The following is a 23625-nucleotide window of genomic DNA, read 5'->3' on the forward strand; positions in this document are numbered from 1 at the left end:
AATAGAGGGCGTGTTCCTGTTTCCATCAATGACTTTAACTATGGAGAGTGTGAATGGGATTCATACGCTCGTACGTTCATCTGAATCCACAATCGGATGAAGCCCCCCAAAGCATGTCGACAGTGTCGAGAGAGCAAACGAAAATGCCTCCGCCGTAGTCTCGCGGTAGGTGAGCCATGCGATACTTGTCGAGCTAGAAGTTTACCGTGTGCAAGCTCTCTCTCACGCGTTCCTCCATCGCCGCTGCCGTTACTTCCAAGGCCTGAACCGACACCTTCGTTGTCAAATACCTCCACGCCTACTTCGACAAAGACCGAAGGCATAAGCTTGCCGCTTCACACGGCTGTACTTCTCGTCGACTATTATCTAGACAAGCTACACAATCGGCCGCACAGTTTGTTCCACCCCGCAAAACTTCGGCAGGAGGTTCAAGATGGGTCTATTAGCAGGATCCTCCTGTTGGCCATTTGCAGCATGGGTTCGAGGTTCGCTCTCGACGAGGAGACACGGGCCCTGGAGGCCGGATTGATGGAGGAATCCAAGCGGATGTTGCTGGCCAATTTGGAAAACGTCTGCGTCGAAAACATTCAGGCGTGTATCCTCATCGCGAATCTGTGCGCAGCTCACCTGAACCCTTCTTCAGAAGCTTTGTTCTTCCGTAAGTGATCGTTATTGGAATTGTACGAATGGATTTGAAGCATCTCGTTTTCTTCTGGGTCTATTTGCTCACCATGGACAGGGACCGGTATCAGTCTCTCTCACATCATGCAGCTTGGCACCTCGACTGTAGGGACACGGCTGGTTGATCTCGAGATTCACAGGAGAATATGGTGGTCACTCTTCATGGCAGATCGATGGTCGTCTTCAAGCCTCCGCTTGTTGCCACAGATTCGAGATACAGAGCTCGCCGTTGATCTGCCCATGGATGAAGCCATATTTCAGTCTCTAGACCCTACATCAACACAACTAGAGAAGCCATGGCAGCCAGGAATATGGGCTTTCAAGATCTCTCTGGTACAGCTATTTGGCCCAATACAGCAACTCAATCGTCATAGTGTCAACAGAAGCATGACTGCAGAGGATATTGAGAGCAGCATATACTCTTTGTCTCAGCAGCTAGAAACTTGGGAAAAGTCCCTGCCCAACAACATCAAATGGAAAGAGGAAATGCTAGACTGGCATATCAACAGAGGAACTGGAGGGCCATATGTCGCCCTTCATCTTGGGTATCATCACTATTCCGTCCTGCTCTACTTCAGGTTCCTCAGCTCTCAAGAGCCAAGATCCTCCGCGGCTAGCATGTATCATAGTAGATGCAAGTCCCACGCCTCGGCTTACAGCAATCTTGTCAAGCTCGCCCGTGGTAAGCAGGGATGTGAAGTCGTCTATCCTACTGTCGGGCACATGGCGGTAGTATCGTCATCGGTGCTCCTCCATACGCTCTTATTCGGCGAGGAAGCAGATCTAAAGAGCGCGCGAGATGCCTTGAATGCGAACTTTGCAGCCATTGTCGAATTGCGACAGTACTGGCCAAACACGGCGCCAATGGTTTGTTTCCGTCCACGTAGCTGACCTCTGTGGGCAAGAAGGCTGATTTAACGACAGATCGAACGCCTTGCTACTTTTCAAAACTTCTGCCTGCTGTCTGGTGACTCCAGAACGCATGATTTTGATGACTGGATGGTGCGCTTTCTGACAGAATACTCACTGCCTCTGGAGGAAAAGGACATTCAACATGTGAGATCAGGCATGGACTACGATATTGACAGCTTTTCGGCTCGAACTCAAGTACTTACACAACAAGGGAGGTATACTTCATTTCAGACTGATAACTCTGATGCTTATAGCTTACAACTTCATGAGTTCGACTACCTGATTTAGTTAACATTAGTAGCTTTGTAGTCTTGAAAATGAGACGTTCCCCGTCCTCAGGGAAATCCGTATGCACGAATGGGAAAGAGAGTCTAGATGATACAAAATAGCAGGAAAGAGAAACATTCTACGCCGAAACAAAGCTACGTTGGATGAGTCTCGTACGTACTTGGCTCACAGTGTGAAAAATATGGATGACATTCTGATCTAGTGGCGCCTTCGGGGGTCACGCAGGAAGCCACACTATGCTCTGCACGGTTTGGTAAGGCCTCCCTGTATGTAGCGGATAGAATTTCACAAGTCTCGGGGCAAAAGCCAATCATTTTTCTCATTCTCCGATCGATCGGGTCTATCGACTTCAGTGCCGGCTTCTCTCGAAAGAAGCGCCAATATCGTACCAGACCTAGTCCCTGATTAGCCCGGATGCCGTTACCCTCATCACAGAAGTTGGCGCCAAGCTCACACGCGCACTCATCCCGCATCCCCAGAAGGGTGACAGTCCCATTCTCCTGGACGTCGGGAAAACGGCCGAATGATTGGTTCAAAGGCCGCATGTTCGGTCGCAACGAGTGACAGACAGACGTGCCTGGTTGGTTTACCCCAGTCTCTGGTTCCCGAATCACCCCACGAACCTGGGGTCTCCTCCCAGGAATACGGTAGATGGTGATCATATCTAACTGCTTTTGGGCATGTCAGTATGTAGTCGCAGGCTCTTTTTGTTGTCAATATCTTTCTCATGTTGCCTCGCCTTTATTTAAAAGGCATAGGTAGAACTTATGAGTTTCCAGTTCCCTGAATCCCATCATCGTTCAACATAGCGACCCAGGACCATAGTGATCCGACGCCGAGAACTCGAGAAATCTGTCTTCAATTTCTATTGCCGTACCTCCAGGAGCACGATGACTTCAACCAAGGAACATCCGGATTATGTTGAGGAGCCGCCACACCTCGAAGTCCCACGGGTAACATGGTATAAGCACGCTGGGTTACGGAGCCTTTACATCAGAATGCCAATCTTGATGCTTTGTGCTACCATCAACGGATATGATGGGAGTCTCCTGAATGGCCTTCAGACAATTGAGAACTGGCGGGCTTGTACGTCCTACAATATCCGTCACTGCTTCGTTGAGAAGTTTACTGACTCTTAAATTCCCAGACTTCAATCATCCTTCCGGCTCTACTCTTGGCCTGTTCACTGCTATTGTCAACATTGGTGGCTTCAGTGCACTGTTCTTCTGTCAGTTGGGAATACAAGTTCAGTGAGATCTTCTCACATGCTAACGTATCCACTGGCGACAGCCCCTTACATTGCGGACTTCTATGGCCGTCGTATCGCGACTGCTATCGGCATCATCATCCTGGTCGTCGGCGTCATCATCCAATGTAGGCACTCAGGCCCCTATTACTTCTGCATGAATAGGATGGGATCTAATGTCGCTCAGCCGTTCCAAGCGTCAACGAGGGCATGTTTATCGGTGGTCGTTTCCTCGTAGGGTTCGGGTAAGCGGGCATTCATGCCCATAATTGCTGATCTGATCACTGATCACTAGCCGTGTTAGATCCAACATCTCCATCGGAGCCGGTCCGCTGCTGATCATGGAACTGGCTTATCCTCAGCATCGAGGTAGGCTCACTGTGATGTACAACAGCCTCTGGTATGTCGGAAGTATCGTCGCCGCCTGGACCGTCTACGGAACGATCAAGTACACGGGTCAAGTCTCGTGGCGGGTTCCTGTCGCTTTGCAATGCCTTATGCCGGTGCTCCAACTGATAGGCATATTCACGTTGCCTGAGAGTCCGCGTTGGCTATGCTCAAAGGACCGATCTAATGAGGCCTTTGAGATCTTGGTCAAGGTAAGAAGAGCGCAGATTCACTACAATTAGTGCATGCTGGAGACTGACGCTTAATGTCGCAGTATCACGCCAGTGGAAACCGCGATGATCCCTTCGTCCGGGCCGAGTTCGCCGAGATCCAAGAGACCATCAAGCTTGAGAAGCTGGCGGCGGAGACGGGTTGGATGGTGTTTTTCCAGACACCGGGAAACCGCAAGAGGTTGTTGCTCATTGTGCTCACATCGTTCTTCTCTCAATGTTCAGGTATGAGCACACTCCTTGGAGAACCTGGACTTGGCTGACACAGGACTATGATAGGAAACGGCCTGGTCTCGTACTATCTTCATGACATTCTAAGTTCCGTTGGCATCGACGAGCCCAACTCTCAATCTCTGTTTAATGGCGGTCTCCAAATCTGGTCGTTCCTTGTTGCAATCTGTTTTTCGGTCTATTTCATCGAAAAACTCGGCCGAAGGATTCTCTTCCTTATCGCGGCCGTCGGGATGCTCGTTGTTTTCAGTGTCTGGACTGGGTAAGGGCTCCGCAATGTCCCGGCTTTTACTTAACCTATGCTGACCTTCTCAGATGCTCTGCAGTGTATGCCCAAACAGGAAACAAAGACGCCGGGTCCGCGGTTCTGGCAATGATCTTCCTCTTCTATGGAGTTGCTGGTTTCGCATGGCCTGGCTTGACGGTTGCTTACTGCTCCGAGATTCTCCCCTTCAGCATACGAGCCAAGGGACTGGCAATCTGCCTGGGAGTAACAGCGCTCTCTGGTGTTTTGAACCAATATGTCAACCCCATCGGACTCTCGTCGCTGGCTTGGAAGTTCTATTTTGTCTACATCGTCATCTTGGTCATTGAGGTGGTTTGCATCTGGTTCCTCTTCGTGGAGACCAAGGGACCTACTCTTGAGGAGATTGCCGTCCTGTTCGACGGCAAAGATGCCAAAGTTTCCAAGGAGGCGGGAATGGACGGCGATGCTACGTTTGAGCAAGTGGAGGTCCGTAAGGCTGCGGAAAAGGTCTAGGCGTTGTCCACATAAGGAACAAGTCATCAACGATGCTGTAGGCTTTGCAGGGTTGAAGCGACTGTACGGATCAGTTCCTAGAGACGAATGTGGGTTGTCGGTTGAATACTGGACAGCGGAGGCATGCCGTATCGCCTGTCGCTTCAGACCGGCTGGTCAAGCATAGAGAACATGAAGCAAATAGACTGGGAGCTTCCCTGATGATCACATGGGTGTGAAGCCGTGCTGTTGTCAGTTGATGTCTTGATGAGGGGACTGGTAGAGTGCATCCATGCTCTGAGGCTTTTCTTCCTCGTCAACCAGCATTGTCGGCCCCAACACCGTCACCACCCTCGTCACAAAATAAAGTAGCAATATGCTTGACAGAATCTAAAATGACGAGAATGAAACTATCTTAGACTAAGGGAATTCGCTAGTCGTGCCCGACCCAGCTGCCGGTCCAGCACTCTCAAAGTTGCACCGGGAGCTAGGAAGAGCCATCCTGGAAGCAAACCTATGCGTGCTACGGTATGCTAGAAATCATGCTGGTAAGTAAGCATGCGTGCCCTGCTAAGAGCTACTGTATGCTAGGAGGCTAGGGCGGCGCGGAAACCCCTAGGATTCGAAACATGCGACACACCCAAAGCCCAACACACCATCAAGTCCGGAGCGTTGCTAAAGATGGATATGGGGACTTCTTGGCCACGTTTTGACGAAGCTTGAGGCTGATCTGAGCGGCCGAGAGTGGTGTGCCGGGCAGGCAGGCCTCCTGGCTTGGCGTTGCCTCCTTATTGTCTTCGTACGTGGACAAGTCAACCATCATCTATGTTACTCCGTCGCAGGCAACACGGACGGGTTTAATACAAGGAGAGTCCTCCATGGCTTGCGGATGAACAGCGCCATCAAGACAAGGTCTCGGGATTTATCTTTTCTTCACTTGGCTGGTTCCCTTGGTTCCAAGCTTTTTCGGTCGCCTACTTCCTACTTGCCTATTCTCTCTTGGCCAACCTACTCTATTCACCTTACTGTTCGAACTTGTTACTATTCCCACCAGAGACACACGAACTATACGATATATCCCTTGGCTTGGCCAGCAAACGCCCTTACCACAGCTGATTATTGACGCCTGAACACATTCGACGGGTGCTCACAGACCGGAACCCCACCGCCAACTCCCGGGGGACACTCGACAACCGAGGTACTTTGTTGGTCACCGGACCACAGCACCACCTTTGTGTACCCATCAAGTCGAAAGTCGAGGGGCCGGCGTCTTCTCTTTTCCCCTCTCTTTGGTCCCAGAGCGCACTATTCCCACCGCGTCCACGCCGGTTTGGCGCACCCGCCTGTGGGCAGTCTGCAAAGGCACAAGCACAAGCACCGGACAACCCAACCACCGCCCCCCTCCCCCTTGCGATCGCCGCGTGGCGGTCGCCCATTCCAGCCCGTTCGTTGCAGCTCGCTCTAAAAAGGTGAGACTGAGAGTTGCAGTCTTGCGCGTAGAGACCGACTGACTCTGACTCCTGTCGTCCACTCTCTGCCTTTCTCTGCCTGGCACGCCTTGGTAAACTTTGCGCCTGGCCTGCTGCATCCCAACTCGAACGGAACCCCAGATTCAAGGATTCAAGGAGTCTAGAAAGTAACCCTGCATCAGACCAGATCGAATCAGGTCCGTTGGTCACAAGGGTCACGAGGAGGGACACAACAAACGAAGAAGAAAAGAAACGAACCCACGAGCGGGCAGACTACCACATCACAGATCGATCATCAATCACTCATCACCACCTCGACCTCCTCCACTCGCACCCGTCTCTTCCTCCCTCTCTTCCTTCTCTTATTTTACCAATTTTCCCCCCTCCCTCATACCCCGAATCAAAACAATGTCCTACCGCTTCACGGCCACTGAGGCTACTATCGCAGACGTTGGCTAAGACTTGCCTAAAACAACATCTCGCTCGAACAATCTCAACTCGCTCACTTACGCCCCCGCTCTCATTCGTTCGAACACACCGCCCGCTGACGCTCACACTCACTTTACACTCTTGTCAACTCAGGTCGCCCAGTCCCTCGCCCCCAACATTCGCCCAGGATTCCCGGCGCGGCTTCCAGACCCGTTTCACATCGGCCTCTCTGTAGCACCCCGGGTTCCAAGCAGTTTCAACCCTCCGTGACGAGGGGATCCCCGGTCGCCCAGCCGACCCGCCGCCAGATCTCTTTCTCACTCTCCTCACTGCTGTACGGTGGGCACATATCCCGTCGACGGTGCACCAAAAGACCACCGACAACACCGTTTAACCATCTCCCGCCCTGGGCTCACTATGGATAATGTTGTCAGCTCATTCGGGAGGGGCATCTCCCGCGCTGCCCGCGGCGTCCGCAAAAAGGTTCAGGGTTCCCAAGATGATCAGCAACCATCTCAGTCATCCGCGGCTTCATCGGCCCCATCCTTAACCGCTTCGTCCACCACCGCCGAGGACACTCCCGTACCCGCTCACGCTCCCGCACCGACCACTGAACCCGATCTTGAAGCTCAACTTCCGGCTCACACGGCCTCTCAATCTCACTACACGGCTCTGCCGCTCACATCACCACTGCCACCTTTCACACCGACTATTAACTCACCGGAGCCGGCCTCACCGTCGCCCCCTCACTCCGCTCATGAGCATCACGCTCATACGCTTCCAACCCTGGCACTGGGCCCATCAGCCCAACCCCCCACTCAAGATGACGCAACCCTCCAGGCTCTCACCGGCGCTCACCCCGCCGAGTCCTCGAATGCCCAGACCTTGACGAACAACATCACAACTCAAACACTCACCGTCCCGGGGCCGCAGTCTCAACCCGTATCGCCACTGTCACCTCCGCCCACCATAGTCCACTCACCCAGCGCACCTTTGTCTTCTCCCATATTTACTCCCTCAGCTATATCCTTCGCGCCTCAGGTCCACCCCAACTCACCAGCGCCCCAACCTCTCAACCTCTCAGCCGCAGCCTCACCAGCTCAGTACCTGCCCTCACCCCTCGAGTCACCTCTACCCCTCGAACTCGAGCAACAACTGTCCTGTAAAGATGGCGGCTCAATACGACCTACCAGCGCCCGAAGCGCCCGGCCTCGCACATCCCGCTCACGCCGAGACTCAGTCATTGAAAAGGTCGCCTCGCTCGATCCACGACGACGCTCTCGTATTCTAGGCCCCAAGACAGGTAACAGTCTCATGGATCTCCCGCCTGAGCTGCATCTTATGATCATCGACTACCTCGAGTTCGGCGAGCTCGAGAATCTGCGCCGCACGTGCCGCTTCTACCGTAACTTTCTCACAAAGGAGACCATTCGCGACCTTTTTGGCGAGCAGTTCCGCCTCGCTCTACTGGCACATTGCTACATCTGCCTAAAGTACGATCCCACACGCGGCAGCTTGCTCTGGGCAGACTATAACCATCCGCGGTATCCTCTTGCTAGTAAATGTGTCGACTGCGCGTATCAGAAGAATGAGCTGGCGGTAGGCAAAAAGGTGGCACTAGGCAATTACGCGAGTGTATGGATCTGTCGATGGTGCGGGTATCCCGTCGCCACTGCTTCGGCGCCCAACCAGCCCGAGTTCCACAAGGGCTGCTACAATCATTACAACAACGTCCTGCTGGTGTATTTCGTCTTGGGCTGGATTCAGCTGAGTCTCGGTATCGTCGCCGGTGCGCTTTGCTGGAGGTACTTTAGAGACGAGATCCTCGTCTTGGTGCCGTCTATTGTAAGTTCATGGAAATCGCTCTCGTGAGTCTCGAAAATAGTTGTCTAACCTGGACAGGTCGCGTTCGTCTTGCTGTGGTGGTGTCTGGCTCTCCTCGTGGTCAGAGGCGAACACAAGCGCACGTACCACTTTTCGTTGATCCTTGAGACAGCGATACTCGGTCTTTGGTGTTTGCCAATCTACGTCCTCGTCAAAGATGTGGAAGACGGCATAGCTGGATTATTTGACAGACGGGTTACAGTGACCCTGGTTTTTATCGTGTTGAACATGTAAGTTCGGTTACTATTTCACTACTTTATAAGGAGCTAACAGGTAAAAGGTTCTTCCGCCTTCTTAATGTATTGGGCAACATCGTTCTCACACTCGAATGGCGACACTTTGCGCGCAAGAAGCCCCGACTCACGCCCGCAGCCCGATTCTTCAACATGATTCTCGCCGGGCTCGTATACTGGACATACCCTCAAGCCGTGGAACAGGAGTACCCGCCGCAATATCACTTCATCAACACCGGTCGACGACGAGTCAAGAGGATTCTCGCTGAGAGAAACGCACAGCGGCAGCGACAACAGCAGCAGCAAATTATGACGATGATGTATTAAACGCTATTAAGAACGACACAACACGTATGGCGCAAAGACGTCAAGCAACGACCCGCAAATCCGGAGTTTGGTAATGAAAGAGGATCCGTCAGAGCGATGACTGTTTTATTGACTGCAAGCGTAATGGATGCGACTGGCGTGGAATTGGGATCACATGGTCTTTTATTTTGGGCAGATTTACCACGGCGAATACCATGGCGTGCAGAGTGTATGATTGCAGGCGATACCTGCCCAAAAGCCTGTTGGGTCTCACAGTACGACATGGCGCTGGTAATGACCATGGCAATCAGTTTTGATGAAGTTTTGATGCTTACCAAGTTGAACCTGGAAGATGCTTGAAGGGTTCATGAAGAAAAGAGAAGAGGGTTGATTAGAGACTTGAGTAGTAGTAAAACGGAAGAACCCATCTCTACGATATTCTTGCCAATTCATCGCAAATAACCTTCCGTGATGTGGGCCATCAGGTTTCAATCATTAAACCTGAATGGAAACGGACAATAAGCGGCGTTCCCAAACGTGCCTGCATGCTTACCTTACCTGAATGAGTGCCGCCTGCATATGCAGACCGGCACCAGCTCACCTCAGCCTCGAAAAGAAAGCAATTGTGTAAAGCCCAATCTGCAGATGCCTGAGCGTCAAATTCTCACAGCTGAGCTCTTTCGTAAGCTTGCCCTAAACATCTCCTGATGTGAGATACCTGGCGTTCGATCTATCATGTCGCCCAGTGCAAATATGTCACCACGAGCCATTGTTATTGATAGCGGGTAAGTGCTGCCTGGTCAATGAAGGCGTGGTTCTGAAGGTGATTGAGGCTCTGATCGTTTACCAGGTCCGGGTTCACCAAGGCTGGATTTGGCGGCGACCGGCAGCCTCTCAGAGTATTCCGTGACTAAAGACAAAGTCCCCAACTGTAACTGTTCTCAGCCGTCTGACTACAACCTAGCAACTACAATCCAATATCCTACTAGGACGAAAGAGAACAGGAACACTGATATCTGGATGGTTAGTCGGCATGATATCTCCGCAACCTGTGCAGGTTCCTCGAGGCGCCAGACTTTTTGACCATATTACAGACCACTTACAACGTCGGCCATGCCGTTGACCCGAATTATGAAGGCCTCAACCAACCTCTATACCCGATCAGAGCAGGTGGCGTGATCACGAACTGGCAAGACGCAGATAGGATATGGAACTATGCTTTGGCAGAGTTGGGAGCCTCCATACCGCTCTCCCATCATCCAATCATCATGACAGAACCACTCCATCTCTCTCCAAGCCAGCGGTAAGTCCCAGACGTTTTTTCGAGACTGCAAAGAGCCTAATTGTGCACAAACTAGGATGACCATGGTATCCCACGTCTTCGAATATTTCTCCGCGCCGGCGTACTACACGGCCTCGCCGGTTCTGCTGTCAACTTACGCGGCCAACCTACCCATCGCTCTCGTCATCGACTCGGGCTACGCGGGGACTTCTACTCTACCAGTATACGATCACGCGCCTATCCGGAACCATGCCCGTAGGCACGACGTTGGGGGACAAGCGATAGACGACTGGTTGCAGCAAGCTCTCACGAATGAAGTCGGTCTAGAGCTTCCGTCAAACGGGGCTTGGGATGACGTTCTGTGGTTGGCCAAGACTGAACGGTGCCGCGTCGCAAAGGACTTTGAGGAGGGTGTCATGCGGTGGAAGAATATGGTGGATGACAGAGGGGAAGAAGAGATCTGGGATCTGCCTGACGGGATGAAAGTCAAGCTTGACACCCCGCTGGGTTTGCGTGCGGGCGAGGTGTCGTTCAACCCTTCCATGTTGGGGCTTGATGTTGGTGGGCTGCAGCATAATGCCTTTAATGTTATTATGAAGTGTGCACAGGGTCTTCGTGAAAGTCTCTGTCAAAATATCCTGCTTGTGAGTACTTGTCTTTGTTTTGCTTTCGCTGAGTCGCCGTGTTGCTGACGACGGTATAGGCTGGAGGAAACACCATGTTTCCTGGGTTCGGCGCCAGGTTGAAGTGCGAACTGGAGCGTTTATTCGCAGAGGGTACTACTATCAATGCCATCTCTCCTCGGAATAGGGCGTATTCCGCTTGGGTTGGGGGATCCATCATGAGCGAACTTTCGACGTTTGAAAGGATGTGTGTTATGAGGGCCGAGTACGAAGAGGTAGGGCCCGAGATAGCAAACAAGAAGTTTCTTTGATAGTGTGGTGGTCAGTGAGTAGGACCACGCTCTCTATTATGGATGTATTGACGATTTGATTAGAAAGTATGATAAGATGAAAGAAGTTATACTCTCTTTCGACAGTGCCTTATTGTAGACTTACATTAACAGCTGGTACCGGCTGCAGGATGAGGACTCACTCCTCCAGAGTCGAGAGATGAGAACTTGGTGGTGTGGATACCGGATGAGACCCGAGCTCCAGTGTCAGATCTTCCCGGTGTTTTATGGGGCCGGTCATCCGATCGAGTCCAGGCGGGGCCTGAGCTTGAGCCTTGAAGGGAGCACTGAGCTCATGAGGTCAAACGTCGCACGTGAGACTCCAGGCCGGATGAAGCACCAGCCACATCACGTGCGTAGAAGCGCCACAGGCTGTCACTAGCCTCGTGCGGGACGCTTTCTCGGTCTGCGTTTTGCGTCGACATCAAAGGCCAACATCGGCAACGATCATATCAAGATGACAACACTCACCTCCACGGCTCGAGACAGGCTGCATTTGGGCTCAGGCTGATCTGAAGGCCACTCCTCATTCTTCTCTGAGCTTTGCTTGACCATCCCGCTGTAGTGCAGCGAGCTTGGCCAAAGCCTGCTGCTGGCATCCGTCGCAGAGCCTCACTTGGAGGTAAGCTCAAGGTATGTGCTTCTTTGCCGCCACGGCGTGTCCTGGATCCCAGGTGATTTGCTCGAGCTGAGCAGGTCCTTCTCCTTACTCTTGTCTCATTTCTGGCTTTCTGACGGTTCTACCATGGCGAGTGCCATGTACTTACGTCTTGGGCGGCAGGCTCTCTTGCCTCGCTCATCAGACTCACAGCCCGCCCGGGCCAAGCAAGCACCTCAAGGTTCCCGGCTCCTTCGATGCGGTTCGGGTAATCTTCGGCAGCCGTGTGCAAGCTCTCCAGTCGCGCAACATTCTGGCAATAACATTTTGTCAACAATTTCTGGGCACTCGACGCTAGCGCCATAACACAGCCATCCACAACAGAGCTCCAACCGACGAATAGGAACGGACCATAGCTCACCAGCAAAACTCTGAGCAAGGAGGCAGCGTGGGCCGCGGCAGCACAGAGGTGCAGTGCAGAGCAGAGCAGAGCAGAGCAGCAGAGGTGCGCAGGTGGTCATACCTTTCCGTTGGAAGCAGCAGAAGCAGACACGCAGACACAGGCCGCGCCGTGGACTTGCTCAGAAACGAAAAGCACCGCAAAGACAAGCAGCACCAGCACCAGCACCAGCACGCAGCAGCACCCGGCACACCCATCGACGGTCCCCCCCCCCCTCCTCGCACCTCCCACACCACACCGACCGCGATTTTCTTGCTCGCACCGAAGCTCCCTCGCTCCCATTCGCCCCCCTGTCCTCTTCTCCTGCCGTCACCGACGAACAACAACAATCACTGTCAGCCTTCGAACTAAATTTCTGCCATCTCCATCCACCTCCACCAAAGCTTCCCTCGACAACCCCTCCAACTTCAACCCAACACCGAAACAGTCTTCTTCGATAACAGTCCTTTTTTCCAAACCTTGTACTCGACACGCGCATCCCCACTTTGATCGAATCATCGGATCCCAAACTCGACTTTCGAATTTATCAAACCTTTTTTTCGCGCCCTCGCATCAACATCAACAATGGCCGGCGGCAAGGGAAAGTCTGGCGGAAAGACGTCCGGAGGCAAGGCTACGGCCGAAGTCCCCAAGAAGCAGCAGAGCCACTCCGCTCGCGCTGGTCTCCAGGTAAGTTGCGCTATCCTGATGATGCGCCGGTTTTGCACGTCGATTTTTGGGCCCCGATATCGAGCATCGACCGACGACCACCCGATTCCGACGCGTTCGACCGCAACACAAGTCAGAACCGCCATCCAACCATCATCTCGTGTCGCGCAGCATCTTCCACCTGCAACGGTGAATCTGCGCGATCACTTTTCCGCCGTTGAGGCTGCACTGGATGATGGACGGGATGCGGTCGCGTGCACGATCTCGTTGGGCTTGAAAACGATGGCGCAACTCCCGGAACGCTCGCAGCAATGAAAATTTCTCAAGCTAGCGGTAGCAGCTTGCTAACACGGACTTTCCAGTTTCCCTGCGGTCGTGTCAAGCGTTTCCTCAAGGCCAACACCCAGAACAAGATGCGCGTCGGTGCCAAGGCTGCCGTCTATGTCACCGCCGTTCTCGAGTACCTTACTGCTGAAGTACTCGAGCTTGCAGGCGTAAGTTCCCATCCCTCCCGGCGCACTCCGTTGACTCATCGGGGTCTCTGCCTAAATCATTTACTGACGCGCGCCTTGTAGAACGCTGCCAAGGACCTCAAGGTCAAGCGTATCACTCCCCGCCATCTCCAACTTGCCATTCGTGGTGACGAGGAACTTGACACCCTGATTCGTGCCACCATCGCCTTTGGTGGTGTTCTGCCACACATCAACCGCGCGCTCCTCCTCAAGGTCGAGCAGAAGAAGAAGGCCAAGGCGCTCGAGGCATAAATCCCGCGTCTTGCACAACAACGATAATAACGTTGATATTCCCGGTTGGCTTTTTTCTCAGGACGGTTATTTGGGAGTGGTTCGGTCTCAAGGGATGCTTTTTTCTGCTTTCCTTACAACACTGGTCAGAAACGACGATGATGCAGGTGTGCCAGAGGTTGAATAATCTTTTCACAATATCTGGAAACAAAGAAAGGAAGAGGCATGCAACGGTTCAGAGTTGCACGCGATTCTGTCCTCGACGTTCACGGGTACGGTGCTGAAAAAAATATGGCGCATGAGCCATAAGCGCCTTGATCTTCATGATTGCAGGGTACTCACTCTGGGTGCCTGCACTCTCAGAAACCCACGCAGATTCGCCTCGAGTCTGGCACTCACTCACAATGTACAACATTTCGAGGTTCCTGTTTCGGTTCCCAAGAAGGCACGCGCGGATAAGGCACTAGCTGATGGGCTTAGGTAGATGAATAAAACTGTAATGGGGGTACACATTTGATTTCCGTATACTGATGCCGTGCCCTTGTCCTAAGTGATCACAGATTAATGCAGGAAATCCATCTCTATGGTGTTCATGAATCGGGGTATCTATGGTGCGGCCTGATTACTTAGTTAATGGGATGCTGAAGCGAACGCGTCGTGCAGATGCCGGCTTGATTCGTGTCCCTCGTGCTGAGCACGTTCCCACCTGCCACTGCTCGACGTACTCCCACTTAGAAGGCCACAGCATGAGCCAAGGCGGCGAAGCCATCACCGAATCCTCCAACACGGCCCTCGCCATCATCATCGCCGAACGCTCCGCCTTCGCCCTGGTTACCGCCCTCGCCGCCCTGAGCCCACCGCGATTCCTCCGCTTCATTTGTTGCGCTACGAGGTACCCATACTCCGCGTCTTCGGGACGCAGGCTGAGTAAGGCTTTACCTCTCATGTATAGGCGCGAGATGAAGAGCGGGCCGGGTTTGGGGGCGGGTTTGTTGGAGAAGAAGCGGCCGCAGTGGATGCAGCGGTTTGTGCAGGAGATGAGATATCGTAGACCGCAGTGGGTGCGCCAGCGCCATCTTGGGAGGGGGTTGGGGCGGAAGGGGACCGGTGGTGTTGATGTTGATGTTGGTGGTGTTGGCGTTGGCGTTAATGGTTCCGGTGGGGACAAGGGTGATGAGGGTGACGAGGTTGACGAGGGCCCGGACAACGTGGATGACGATGATGGAGATGGAGACGTTGTGGCGATTTGCACAGCGATCTCGTCTGGCTCGGCTGACGGTGGTGGTAGTGGTGAATCCGGGGGAGTTATCAATGATGGTCCACGATGGCTGGATTCGTTCACTTGGAGATGGTCGGCCATTCTACGCCCCCTTGCCCCTTCACCTCCTCGGGAACGTCTGGCGATGGTTCGACCTCGTTGCTTGTCCAAATTCGGCTATGTGCAAACCATATAGCAAAATTGATCTAGATTTGGTAGAATGTGAGTGAGTGTTTGTGTAGCTTGGTAGGTGGCATCTGGGGCTCTTACGAGTACGAGCGGGAGAATGAGCCACATCGTGAACGATATCTCGTTGGTATGGTAGGAACACAACGGATCTAAACACCTAACCGTCCCCCGTTTTCATAATCATTTTGACCCTTTTTAAGAACGAGTCTTCAGAATCCGGCTGGTCCTTCCTGCCCGTATCATTTACCCACCATTTGGTCAGGCACATCATAACCCCCGTTTCACAAGACAAAGAAATATGTTTACCGCCCGCTCACCCACCTCCCGAGGTGTCATGAGATGTCGTGAAACAGAACATGAACTGTAGCTTGCTTTGTAAGAAGAGGATTTTGACCTAGAACCCCCCCAACTCATACGGTTTGTAACGAATTCCACCTTCCCTCAGGAACGAGCGGTAGAACTGAACAACCAGACCACAAAAAAAGCGTTCGAGTCCTGTTCGTAACGTTGAACGCCAGTAGTCAGGTAGCAACGCGTCTTGTGTCGTCCTCACAGTAAGCGCCATGGCATGAGACTCGGTATCAAATCAAACGCAGTATATTTGACAAGGCGCAAAATAGCATAGCTGCCTAGTGTGTGCGGCTCTCTCTCGGTACATCATCATCCTCTCTTCATCGAAATTATCTTTGTGCCCCATGACACATTACACGCAAATAGTTTGGCCAGTCCTTGCATCTGTCATCTCATCTCTCTCTCGTGTGTTGTTCTCTGCTGGAAAAAAATATCGACATTAGATCGTTCACTGATCTCTCGTCCTGTCATCCTGCCTCAGATGCTCGCAAATGCATGTAAATCCAACAAAAATAAGACGAATGAAAAAACACGGAAAACTCTAGCAGGTCCAGGACCAGGAAATACGACCAATTGGCCCCCAATGCAGCCTCAACGCCAATGTCCCCGTCAAAGTCGTCCCGAAAGATCACCCATGATGGAACAGGAGTGTTCATTCTGTGGGCGACTCTCTGCAAGTTGACACAGAGAGCACTTTGCAGGACTGAGGGCCGGGGGGACATGAATACTAAACAACACGAAAAAAAAAAAAACCATCAGGAAATGCAGGCGCACAAAGACGCCCAGAATCAAATCAAACTTTTTTTTTCGTCGGTGAGCCCAATAAAGAGCTGGCATTGTTTTCTGAAGCCGACAAACTACCAATCTTGGCCGTCAAAAGAGAGTCCGAGGGCAACATCAGTCTTGGGTCGTGTCTTGATCAAAATTTGCCGAACCGTGGTAATTAGGTGGGTATAGTCATGGTCGCCGAAGGGCATGGTCTCGTCATCCAAAAAGAAGCGGCTTTTGTCGAGCATGCTGGTACAGCTATCTAGACATAAAAAGGTCGTAACAGCGTATTCATCGTCAAGGGTGGTTCATATGCTCCCGCGCGCCATGAAAGGAGGTATGGCGGGGAAACAGGAGGGTATAGGGGACCGCCCATGGGCCTTTTTTTGCCATGTCGAAATGGTTGCCCATATCAGGTATTTTCTTGTATCCAAGTTTCTTTTCCGTTCATCCTTCTCTGGTCGTTGAAACAGCCATGAGCCAAGGTTTCCTTGCCGGGCGGGTGCCGTGAATCCAAAATTGGATGCCGCCGCGACGCTGGGAAATCTTCTATCCACCAATTCCGAGACGGCCGAGCGAAAGATCATGACGCTGCCAAAGGCTCGTGTCCAACAAATCATCATTATAAGCAATATGGGTGTGGTTGTGGGGGAGAGTGTCCATCATGAAAAGCAATGGTAGGTATAACACAGGGGGGTTTGTCGATTACCGAGCTGCGGTGAGCTGCGGTGAACTCGTCGAATGTCGTTTGTAGTCTCTATGCGTCGCGAGTCATGAATCGTTTCCTCATTGTAATGGTTGTCGTGGCAGTCTCGGCGAGGTAAATTATGGTTCTTGTCTAGTGGAATCGAGATGCGCCGGCGCTTCCAGCACGGGGTGCGTTGTCGGAAGAGTCTGCCATGGGATTAGTTTATTGGACTCACTATCCCAGTCTGAGCAGACGAAAGAGAAAACTTACCGCTTCCACGTTGCATGTGGCCGTTGGAGCGGTTGCGACCGCTGAAGCCGGCAGAAGTCTCCCACTCGGGGCCTCTGGGCTGCCTCTCGGGTGCGTTGCGGTTGCCGCTGTTGGCACCAGGGCGCTGGCTTCCAATGGCGCCAGGGGTGCTTCGGGCCTGAGAATGGGCGGCTGACTCGTAGGAGCCAAGGTTGAGTCCACCAAGCGAGCTGAGAAGGCTGCTGTCGGTACCAGGAGTGCCGACCGTCCCGGAAGTAGGTGTCAGGTTGGGAGTGGCAAGCGCGGCGGACTGGTTGACACCTCCATTGTAATCGCCGAAGCGGGCCCCCGAGTTGCCAGACTGGGGAATGTTCCCGATGCCGTTCATGGCCGTCAAGTAGCTCGAAGAGGACGCAGACGGGCTAGGGCTGAAGGATCGCAGATCGGCGAAGCTCTTGGCGGCGCGAAGGTTGGCAAGGCCATTTCCATCAGGGCTTCCAGGAAGCTCAAGGGTCGGACCTTGGCGGCCCATGGCATGGGAGTAGTTGGTGCTAGCGCTCCGGGCCTCTCTATCAGCGGCGAAGTCGAAGGTGGCTGCCCTGCTGAGGCCCTTCTTGTGGTAGTCCAAGCCGACAGCGGGAGAGTGGATCTGGGCTGTGGGTGAAGGAAGCTGGCGCTTGACAACGTGTATCTGGCGCGACTCGGCCTCTCCCACAGAGTTATGCTCGAGGCCCATGTGATGGGCGAGGATGTGGATGCGACGGCGCTGCTCGGGGGCGACGGAGTTGGGGAAGATGAGGATTTCACGGTTGGTATCACGCTTGAAAAGAGTAAGCTCGGTGTAGAACTCCAGAGTCTCGGGATCGTTGAGATCAATATCTCCATCTACACACGGTCAGTCAGCAGGTGTTCAAGTCCATCTCGTGGCTTCGTCGCAACGTACCGAGGGGAGCGCGGGGAGGGTTGCTGGAGACGCTGTTCAGGGTCTGGAGGGATGGCTGTTGGTGTAGCATCGGGGCGCGGTGCTGTTCTTCGAGTTGACCACGTCGTTCCCTCTTCTCGCGCTCGATACGCTCTCTCTCGGCCTCTGGCAGCATCTTCTTGTACTCGACCCTCAACTTTCGGCCGTGGACCTCCATTCCATTCATGGCATCAATGACAATCTTGGTGTCTTCGGGGGACTGGAAGTTGGCAAAAGCCAAGCCACGGAAAACGCCATTGTCGAAGTGGTAGTTGAAGGCGTATGGCTGGGGGAGGTGCATTTCCAACATGACGGCGGCAAGCGTCTCCTTTCGCACGGCAAAGGGAATGTTCTTGATGACAATGGCGGTAGGGATCAGCTGCTCTTCCGTCTGCGAGCTGGGACGCATATCACCCTGTCCGTCATAGCGGAGGCCGTTGGCCATTCCACCGTTGAGGCCGGAGCCATATGAGCCGTGCATGCCGAGTCCTTGATCGGTCCAGTTCTAAGGGGCGGTCAGATCACGACTACGTTATAAAGAGCGAAAGGATGAGGGAAAGGGGGGGAAAAAAACTCACAGTGGGGAGAGCGGCTCGGCGATTGACGCTCCTCTGTCTATTGGCGCCGTTCATGGCACCGTTGACGGTCGCGACACCACCAGCATTGTAGTTCCAGGCCTGGCTGTTGTCCAGCATATATCCACCGGGCATTCCATTCGCAGACATTTGATCCATGGCTCTAGGATTGTAGCCAAGACGGTCGGAAGGAAATAGGGCAGAGGAGCCCAAGCCGTTATCGAAAGGTCGCTGGGCCTGACGAGGGAGGGACAGACCAGATTGGAAGCCGCCCGCATACTGCCTCGAGGAGCTCGGGGAGCGATTCGGGGGGGCTGAGTAGTCGAGATACATGTCGTGTTGTTGCTGGCTCATTGTCTTTTTTTCGTGATATTTTTTCGAGGTGTAGACCCGTTGACGGCAGGTACTGGATTTGATGACCAGTAACCCGTGTGATGTGCCGACGGGGAGCGGGAGGGAGGAGGAGGAGGAGGAGGAGGAAAAGGCGGGAGGCGGTAATGCGGATGTGTGAGGGAGATGCAGGTTGGGTTGGCAAGGGGGGCAGTTGGTAGATGCAGCAAGAAAAGCCCTCGACAAAACCGACCGACTGACGTGTGTGGACAACGCGAGCGAGGACAGGGACCTGGCGACCTCAGGAAATGGCGGGCGATGCGGAGCAAGCAAACAGTCAGTGTGCCTTTCGCCAAAGCCAAAGTGACAGCAACCTAAGACGCAAAAGCGGCGTCGGGGACGGAGGCGACGGCAGCAACCTTGATTGCGATGTAGCGTACGAAGCGATGCAGTCAGTGTGAGTGTGTGCAAGGTTGCAGTTCACCAAACACGCAGCATGCAACAGAAAAGTCGCAAGGAATTTCTCTCGTGTGTGGATATGACGGCCGTTCGCTCGTTCGGATCGGTCGTCGTTAATAGTCGTGCAGAGACCCCCTCCGAAAATGGGTCTTTGAAAAAAACAGGTTGGGAGGAGGGAAATGCGAGCAGCCGAGAGAGAGAGAAGAGGAAGAAAAAAAAAAAGTCGCACGCTGTGACCAGTACAGAAAAAATGCCGTGGCGGATGTTATGTAGGGGCGTGGGCGTGGGGGAGGAGGGCGAGTGGTCCCAGTCAATGGCAAGGTACTCTCCGTTCGAAGTACCTCAGGTATGGCAAAGGTATGTGGCGGGCTCCTTGCGGGATGGGCGCAAGCGGGCTGGTGCTTTTGCTTTTTTGGCTTTTCTTTGGCCGGGATCTTCTTCTTCTTCTTCGTCTTCTGCCTCTCAACTTCTCTATTGTTTTGCTTGGCTTGGCCCTTGGGGCTCGTTCGCTCGTTTCTCCGCCGAAGACGCCAAGGTCACCCAGTCAGGTACCGGATACACACACAGTTCCAGTTGCAGTCGCAGTCGCAGACGCAGACGCGGGTTGCAGACGCTTGACACGCGATCGCTTGGGGATTGGTGTGCGTGTGTGTGTGTTGCGCCTTGATTCAAGGTGAAGTACTTTTGGACAAGGTAGGGCAAGGCGCAAAAGGGGTGGTGGGTGTGTTTGTATTCCTTGCTTGATGGTGCGCGTACCTCGATTAAGTGCTAAGGTATGCGGGAGAAGGGAGGTAAACAAGCCCAAGTAATAAGTTAGGGACGGATAGGAGAGGATAAGATAAAGAGGAGGGATAGCGGATGGCGAGGTGACCGACGCTAGGTACTACTTTTTTCGCCTGGTGTTGAGGCTCAAAATAAGGTCAAAGGTCGAAAGAGGAGGACGACGATGAACTGTGAGGGAGGGGGTGAAGGGGAGGTTAAGAGGTTGCGAGGAGATTCGAGCGACGAGGGAAAATTTGATGCTGCTGCAGCATGAAAGGCAAAAAAGAAGAAGAAGCTGAAGTGAGGAGGCTAAAAAGGGGAGCTTCTCTCTTTTTTTTTTTTTCTGGTCCCCTCTCCCCTTCCTTTGGATTTGCAGTTTCTCTCTCTCTCCCGTCACAGTTCACTTTCAACCCCCGTTTTTGTCGACGATGGGCCCCCAGTGACCGCAGCTGATGAAATGGGCCCCCACCAAACGGACGGGGACTAGCCAGCGGGGATCCAGAGAAGACTTGATGAAAGTTGAGCTCAGGACTCAGACCCCAGGGCTGTGGGAAAAGAAGAAGGGGTGTGGCAACGACCCGAACGGCAGAAGGCAAAAGGAAGACAGGCTTCAGCCCTTGACAAGGGGTCGGGGAGGGACCAGTGGACCACAACGGCAAGGAGAATGACTGACAGGGCAGAAAGAGACGGTGGAGGGAACAATTGGAAAATAAGAGGAACCCATTCTGCGGTCTGTACCACACTATCCCGTACTTTACGGATACCTTTCTTTACCAGTGGAAGAGTCTAGGTTTCCAGGACCAGGAGTCAGGGACCCAGCACCCAAGACCGACAGGGCAGGCCTACGCAGTACACAGTAGGCTCAAGACAAGGATCGGGGCGACGACCCAGGGCGACCGACGATGATGAGGAGAGTCGTGTCTATTCTATTGCTTGTGTTTGTGTTTGTGTTTGTGCTTGAGCCTTAAGCCTTCCTCTCTCCAAGGTAGAGAAAGCCATGTCAACAAAGAAAATGCACTCGTTGCGAAGCTGCATCAATAACTTCAGGGCAACATAACTTCTCTCTAGTACAGGCAAGTTGGCTCGAGGTACCTGACGTTGCTGAACATGAACAGACCTCAGATCTGACACTGACAGCGCCGCTAAAAGCCCGTCCATCTGGCAGCAGGGACTGACATTCCCGAGGTCAGTGTGTCTTTTCTTCTTCGCCTTAGTGCCAGCCACTAGAACCTGTCGCTGTAAAGTATCGCGCGGTACGTGAATAAGGTACCTACGGATAGATAGACTGACTGAGAGAGAGGGCGGACGAAAGCCTTCACCGTTTCGCTGGACTGGATGCCCCGGTCCCCCTTTGGTTCGGCAAGGTTCCTGTGCCCAAGGTTTTTCTCCGTACGCTGTACGATATGGCGAATCTCGGAACCTCCAAACCTCTTCGCCCTCACCTGGGCCCGCTGTATGAGGAATTGGGGGTCCATGACCTCTGGGGTCCAGTCGGCTCGCTCAGAGCAACGTGCGGGAACAAACCCGCTATCGCCCTTCTAACTAGTCAATCAGTCAGCCAGAAGTCTCCGTAACTCACCAACTGACTTACTGTCCGTACTACTCATGTAGGAAAATACTAGTGTCCCGCTGGTCAGGGTCTGTTGTTGTTGTTGTTGTTGTTTTCATGGCCGGCTCACACTGTAGGCTTGGTTAGCTTTGGTGCAATGGTGTTGGCGGTGTTCCGTCTCAATCTATCCTGTCCTATTCTCTCCGTGTCCATCGTGTCTGGCGGGGAGACCGTTGACCGACCCATCATTTGCTTCTTGTTGACGGGGCATACGGATACACAGTAGTCCAGAGTACGTTGGAAATTGGTCCCAAGCTCGGCAAGGTTTGGTCATCTCGCAACGTCCGAGGCTCGAGAGCCTTTCTTCCCTTTGATTCTGCTGATGTACCTCTCGGCCTTGTGTCGAGAGAGTGTTGTTGATGCGAGAAGGAGCTGCGTGTTGACACTGGCACTGACTCTGGTACCCACGGCTATGACAATGTCTGACCCTTTGACCCCCAGCCTCAGGGCCCGATGCGCACATGGCTTGTGCCGTTGTAACTACCCGTTGTTGCCCTGTGCAAGTCACAGGCGCAGGCGGCAGACGGGAAGGAGACGGAGGGCCCAGGCATTACCGCGGAGCCAGGTACCCCTGACAAACTGAGCGCGGCGCGATGCGGTGTGGTGTGCGTGGTGAGGTGGGTATTTCATGGTAATTGTTGTAGTGGGCATACGTAGTATGCGGCGTGCCATGGGGAGAGGAGAGAAAGGACGGCTCGTCTCGTCTTGCTCCGAGTCTCCGACTTCTCGCGTACGTTGACCAGAGGAGTGCTTCTCAGATGGCCGCAAAACGCAGTACATGGAAATATGTCTTCATATGGCATGGCCGAGCCTGCGTACTCTCTGCTAAAAGGAAGTCGTCAATTGGAGCAAAAGGTACACGCAGTACCTGTACGCTAAAGTGCCATGTCAGACCCATGCTTGTACGGAGTACTCGTGCCCATAACCCTGGGTCCTGGGTTGCCAATGAGCAAGGACCTGTCTCTAGAATAGTCAGAACTGTAAGGTAAGGTATGACTCCAGGCTCGGTAGGGGTAAAAGTACCCTGATCGATGAGGCAAGGAACCGTAACTGTACGAATACCTAGGCCAAGGATCCAGGCACCTCACCTCGATAGATGTACAGCCAATTATCCGTATTCGACAAAGGCTGGGTCCAGCTCTCCAGACTTTCCTCCTTCCTTTTTCTTCCGTCGTCCTCGCGATCACGAGCTGGACGGACAGGTCGTCATCTCTGGAAAGCAGTCGGCGCCGACAGTGTCTGCCGCGATGGATTGTGGCAGCTGGACAAGTCCACAGCGGGACCGAGGATCCTCGACGGACATTGAAGCTTCACGTTTCGCAGGGGCGGTGTCTTTGTAGACTATTTACTATTCGTACGGATACCTTACTACTGCGTACGTATAGTAGATACCGAATAGCGATGAACTGGGCCTCGATGTAAGATATGGATGAGAAAAGGGGCAAGAGGGAGAAAAGCGGCGCGACCGCCATTGTCGCCGGCCGGTGTCGCTTCAGAAAATGCAATCAGCCTGCGGTGAGTGGCCCATGGCCCGTGGTTTTTATGCTTTGTGCGTATTGCGCGGTGGTGGTGGATAATGAATTGAATAGTCTATGAAGTGATGTTTCCTCTGCAGAAATGTGAAAGGTAAGGGAAATGGTGTCAGAAGGTTGAAGGCCGAATGCCTTGCTAAGGTGTATTCTGCCTGGGAAAGAATACCAGAAAAAGG

At 53.2% G+C, this 23625-nt stretch overlaps 12 protein-coding genes across 12 annotated transcripts; 9 read left to right on the forward strand and 3 right to left on the reverse strand.

Moving 5' to 3' along the window:
* Positions 1 to 474: 474 nt before the first annotated feature.
* Positions 475 to 1881, forward strand: CPAR01_02586 (uncharacterized protein; the record flags this gene model as incomplete). Its single annotated transcript, XM_060486873.1, has 4 exons — positions 475 to 658; positions 740 to 1548; positions 1606 to 1808; positions 1848 to 1881. 4 exons carry the CDS (start codon positions 475 to 477, stop codon positions 1879 to 1881), a joined length of 1230 nt encoding a protein of 409 aa, XP_060354201.1.
* Positions 1882 to 2771: 890 nt separating this feature from the next.
* CPAR01_02587 (uncharacterized protein) lies at positions 2772 to 4735 on the forward strand (the record flags this gene model as incomplete). The annotated part of the gene is made up of 8 exons (XM_060486874.1): positions 2772 to 2967; positions 3029 to 3109; positions 3172 to 3255; positions 3315 to 3372; positions 3432 to 3726; positions 3789 to 3969; positions 4024 to 4237; positions 4291 to 4735. 8 exons carry the CDS (start codon positions 2772 to 2774, stop codon positions 4733 to 4735), a joined length of 1554 nt encoding a protein of 517 aa, XP_060354202.1.
* Positions 4736 to 7029: 2294 nt separating this feature from the next.
* Positions 7030 to 9056, forward strand: CPAR01_02588 (F-box domain-containing protein; the record flags this gene model as incomplete). The annotated part of the gene is made up of 3 exons (XM_060486875.1): positions 7030 to 8457; positions 8515 to 8726; positions 8777 to 9056. The coding sequence occupies 3 exons, from the start codon at positions 7030 to 7032 to the stop codon at positions 9054 to 9056; spliced, it is 1920 nt and encodes a 639-aa protein (XP_060354203.1).
* Positions 9057 to 9788: 732 nt separating this feature from the next.
* Positions 9789 to 11251, forward strand: CPAR01_02589 (actin; the record flags this gene model as incomplete). Its single annotated transcript, XM_060486876.1, has 6 exons — positions 9789 to 9820; positions 9886 to 9941; positions 10000 to 10058; positions 10130 to 10338; positions 10394 to 10961; positions 11021 to 11251. 6 exons carry the CDS (start codon positions 9789 to 9791, stop codon positions 11249 to 11251), a joined length of 1155 nt encoding a protein of 384 aa, XP_060354204.1.
* Positions 11252 to 12009: 758 nt separating this feature from the next.
* CPAR01_02590 (uncharacterized protein) lies at positions 12010 to 12231 on the reverse strand (the record flags this gene model as incomplete). The annotated part of the gene is made up of 1 exon (XM_060486877.1): positions 12010 to 12231. The coding sequence occupies one exon, from the start codon at positions 12229 to 12231 to the stop codon at positions 12010 to 12012; it is 222 nt and encodes a 73-aa protein (XP_060354205.1).
* A 39-nt stretch (positions 12232 to 12270) lies between these two features.
* On the forward strand, positions 12271 to 12678 carry CPAR01_02591 (uncharacterized protein; the record flags this gene model as incomplete). Its single annotated transcript, XM_060486878.1, has 2 exons — positions 12271 to 12341; positions 12381 to 12678. Coding segments are annotated over 2 exons (369 nt in total), but the record flags the coding sequence as incomplete, so codon positions are not given.
* Positions 12679 to 12891: 213 nt separating this feature from the next.
* CPAR01_02592 (histone H2A.Z) lies at positions 12892 to 13739 on the forward strand (the record flags this gene model as incomplete). Its single annotated transcript, XM_060486879.1, has 3 exons — positions 12892 to 12996; positions 13338 to 13469; positions 13551 to 13739. 3 exons carry the CDS (start codon positions 12892 to 12894, stop codon positions 13737 to 13739), a joined length of 426 nt encoding a protein of 141 aa, XP_060354207.1.
* Positions 13740 to 14356: 617 nt separating this feature from the next.
* Positions 14357 to 15172, forward strand: CPAR01_02593 (uncharacterized protein; the record flags this gene model as incomplete). Its single annotated transcript, XM_060486880.1, has 1 exon — positions 14357 to 15172. One exon carries the CDS (start codon positions 14357 to 14359, stop codon positions 15170 to 15172), a length of 816 nt encoding a protein of 271 aa, XP_060354208.1.
* A 1420-nt stretch (positions 15173 to 16592) lies between these two features.
* Positions 16593 to 16907, reverse strand: CPAR01_02594 (uncharacterized protein; the record flags this gene model as incomplete). Its single annotated transcript, XM_060486881.1, has 1 exon — positions 16593 to 16907. The coding sequence occupies one exon, from the start codon at positions 16905 to 16907 to the stop codon at positions 16593 to 16595; it is 315 nt and encodes a 104-aa protein (XP_060354209.1).
* Positions 16908 to 17122: 215 nt separating this feature from the next.
* CPAR01_02595 (R3H domain-containing protein) lies at positions 17123 to 19111 on the reverse strand (the record flags this gene model as incomplete). Its single annotated transcript, XM_060486882.1, has 4 exons — positions 17123 to 17178; positions 17243 to 18106; positions 18165 to 18687; positions 18761 to 19111. The coding sequence occupies 4 exons, from the start codon at positions 19109 to 19111 to the stop codon at positions 17123 to 17125; spliced, it is 1794 nt and encodes a 597-aa protein (XP_060354210.1).
* Positions 19112 to 19583: 472 nt separating this feature from the next.
* CPAR01_02596 (uncharacterized protein) lies at positions 19584 to 20164 on the forward strand (the record flags this gene model as incomplete). Its single annotated transcript, XM_060486883.1, has 3 exons — positions 19584 to 19844; positions 19885 to 20094; positions 20138 to 20164. 3 exons carry the CDS (start codon positions 19584 to 19586, stop codon positions 20162 to 20164), a joined length of 498 nt encoding a protein of 165 aa, XP_060354211.1.
* Positions 20165 to 23013: 2849 nt separating this feature from the next.
* On the forward strand, positions 23014 to 23223 carry CPAR01_02597 (uncharacterized protein; the record flags this gene model as incomplete). Its single annotated transcript, XM_060486884.1, has 1 exon — positions 23014 to 23223. The coding sequence occupies one exon, from the start codon at positions 23014 to 23016 to the stop codon at positions 23221 to 23223; it is 210 nt and encodes a 69-aa protein (XP_060354212.1).
* Between the last annotated feature and the right edge of the window lie 402 nt (positions 23224 to 23625).

This window comes from Colletotrichum paranaense (assembly GCF_030867605.1).
Source record: "Colletotrichum paranaense strain IMI 384185 chromosome Unknown Scaffold_2.1, whole genome shotgun sequence".
NCBI lineage: Eukaryota > Fungi > Ascomycota > Sordariomycetes > Glomerellales > Glomerellaceae > Colletotrichum > Colletotrichum paranaense.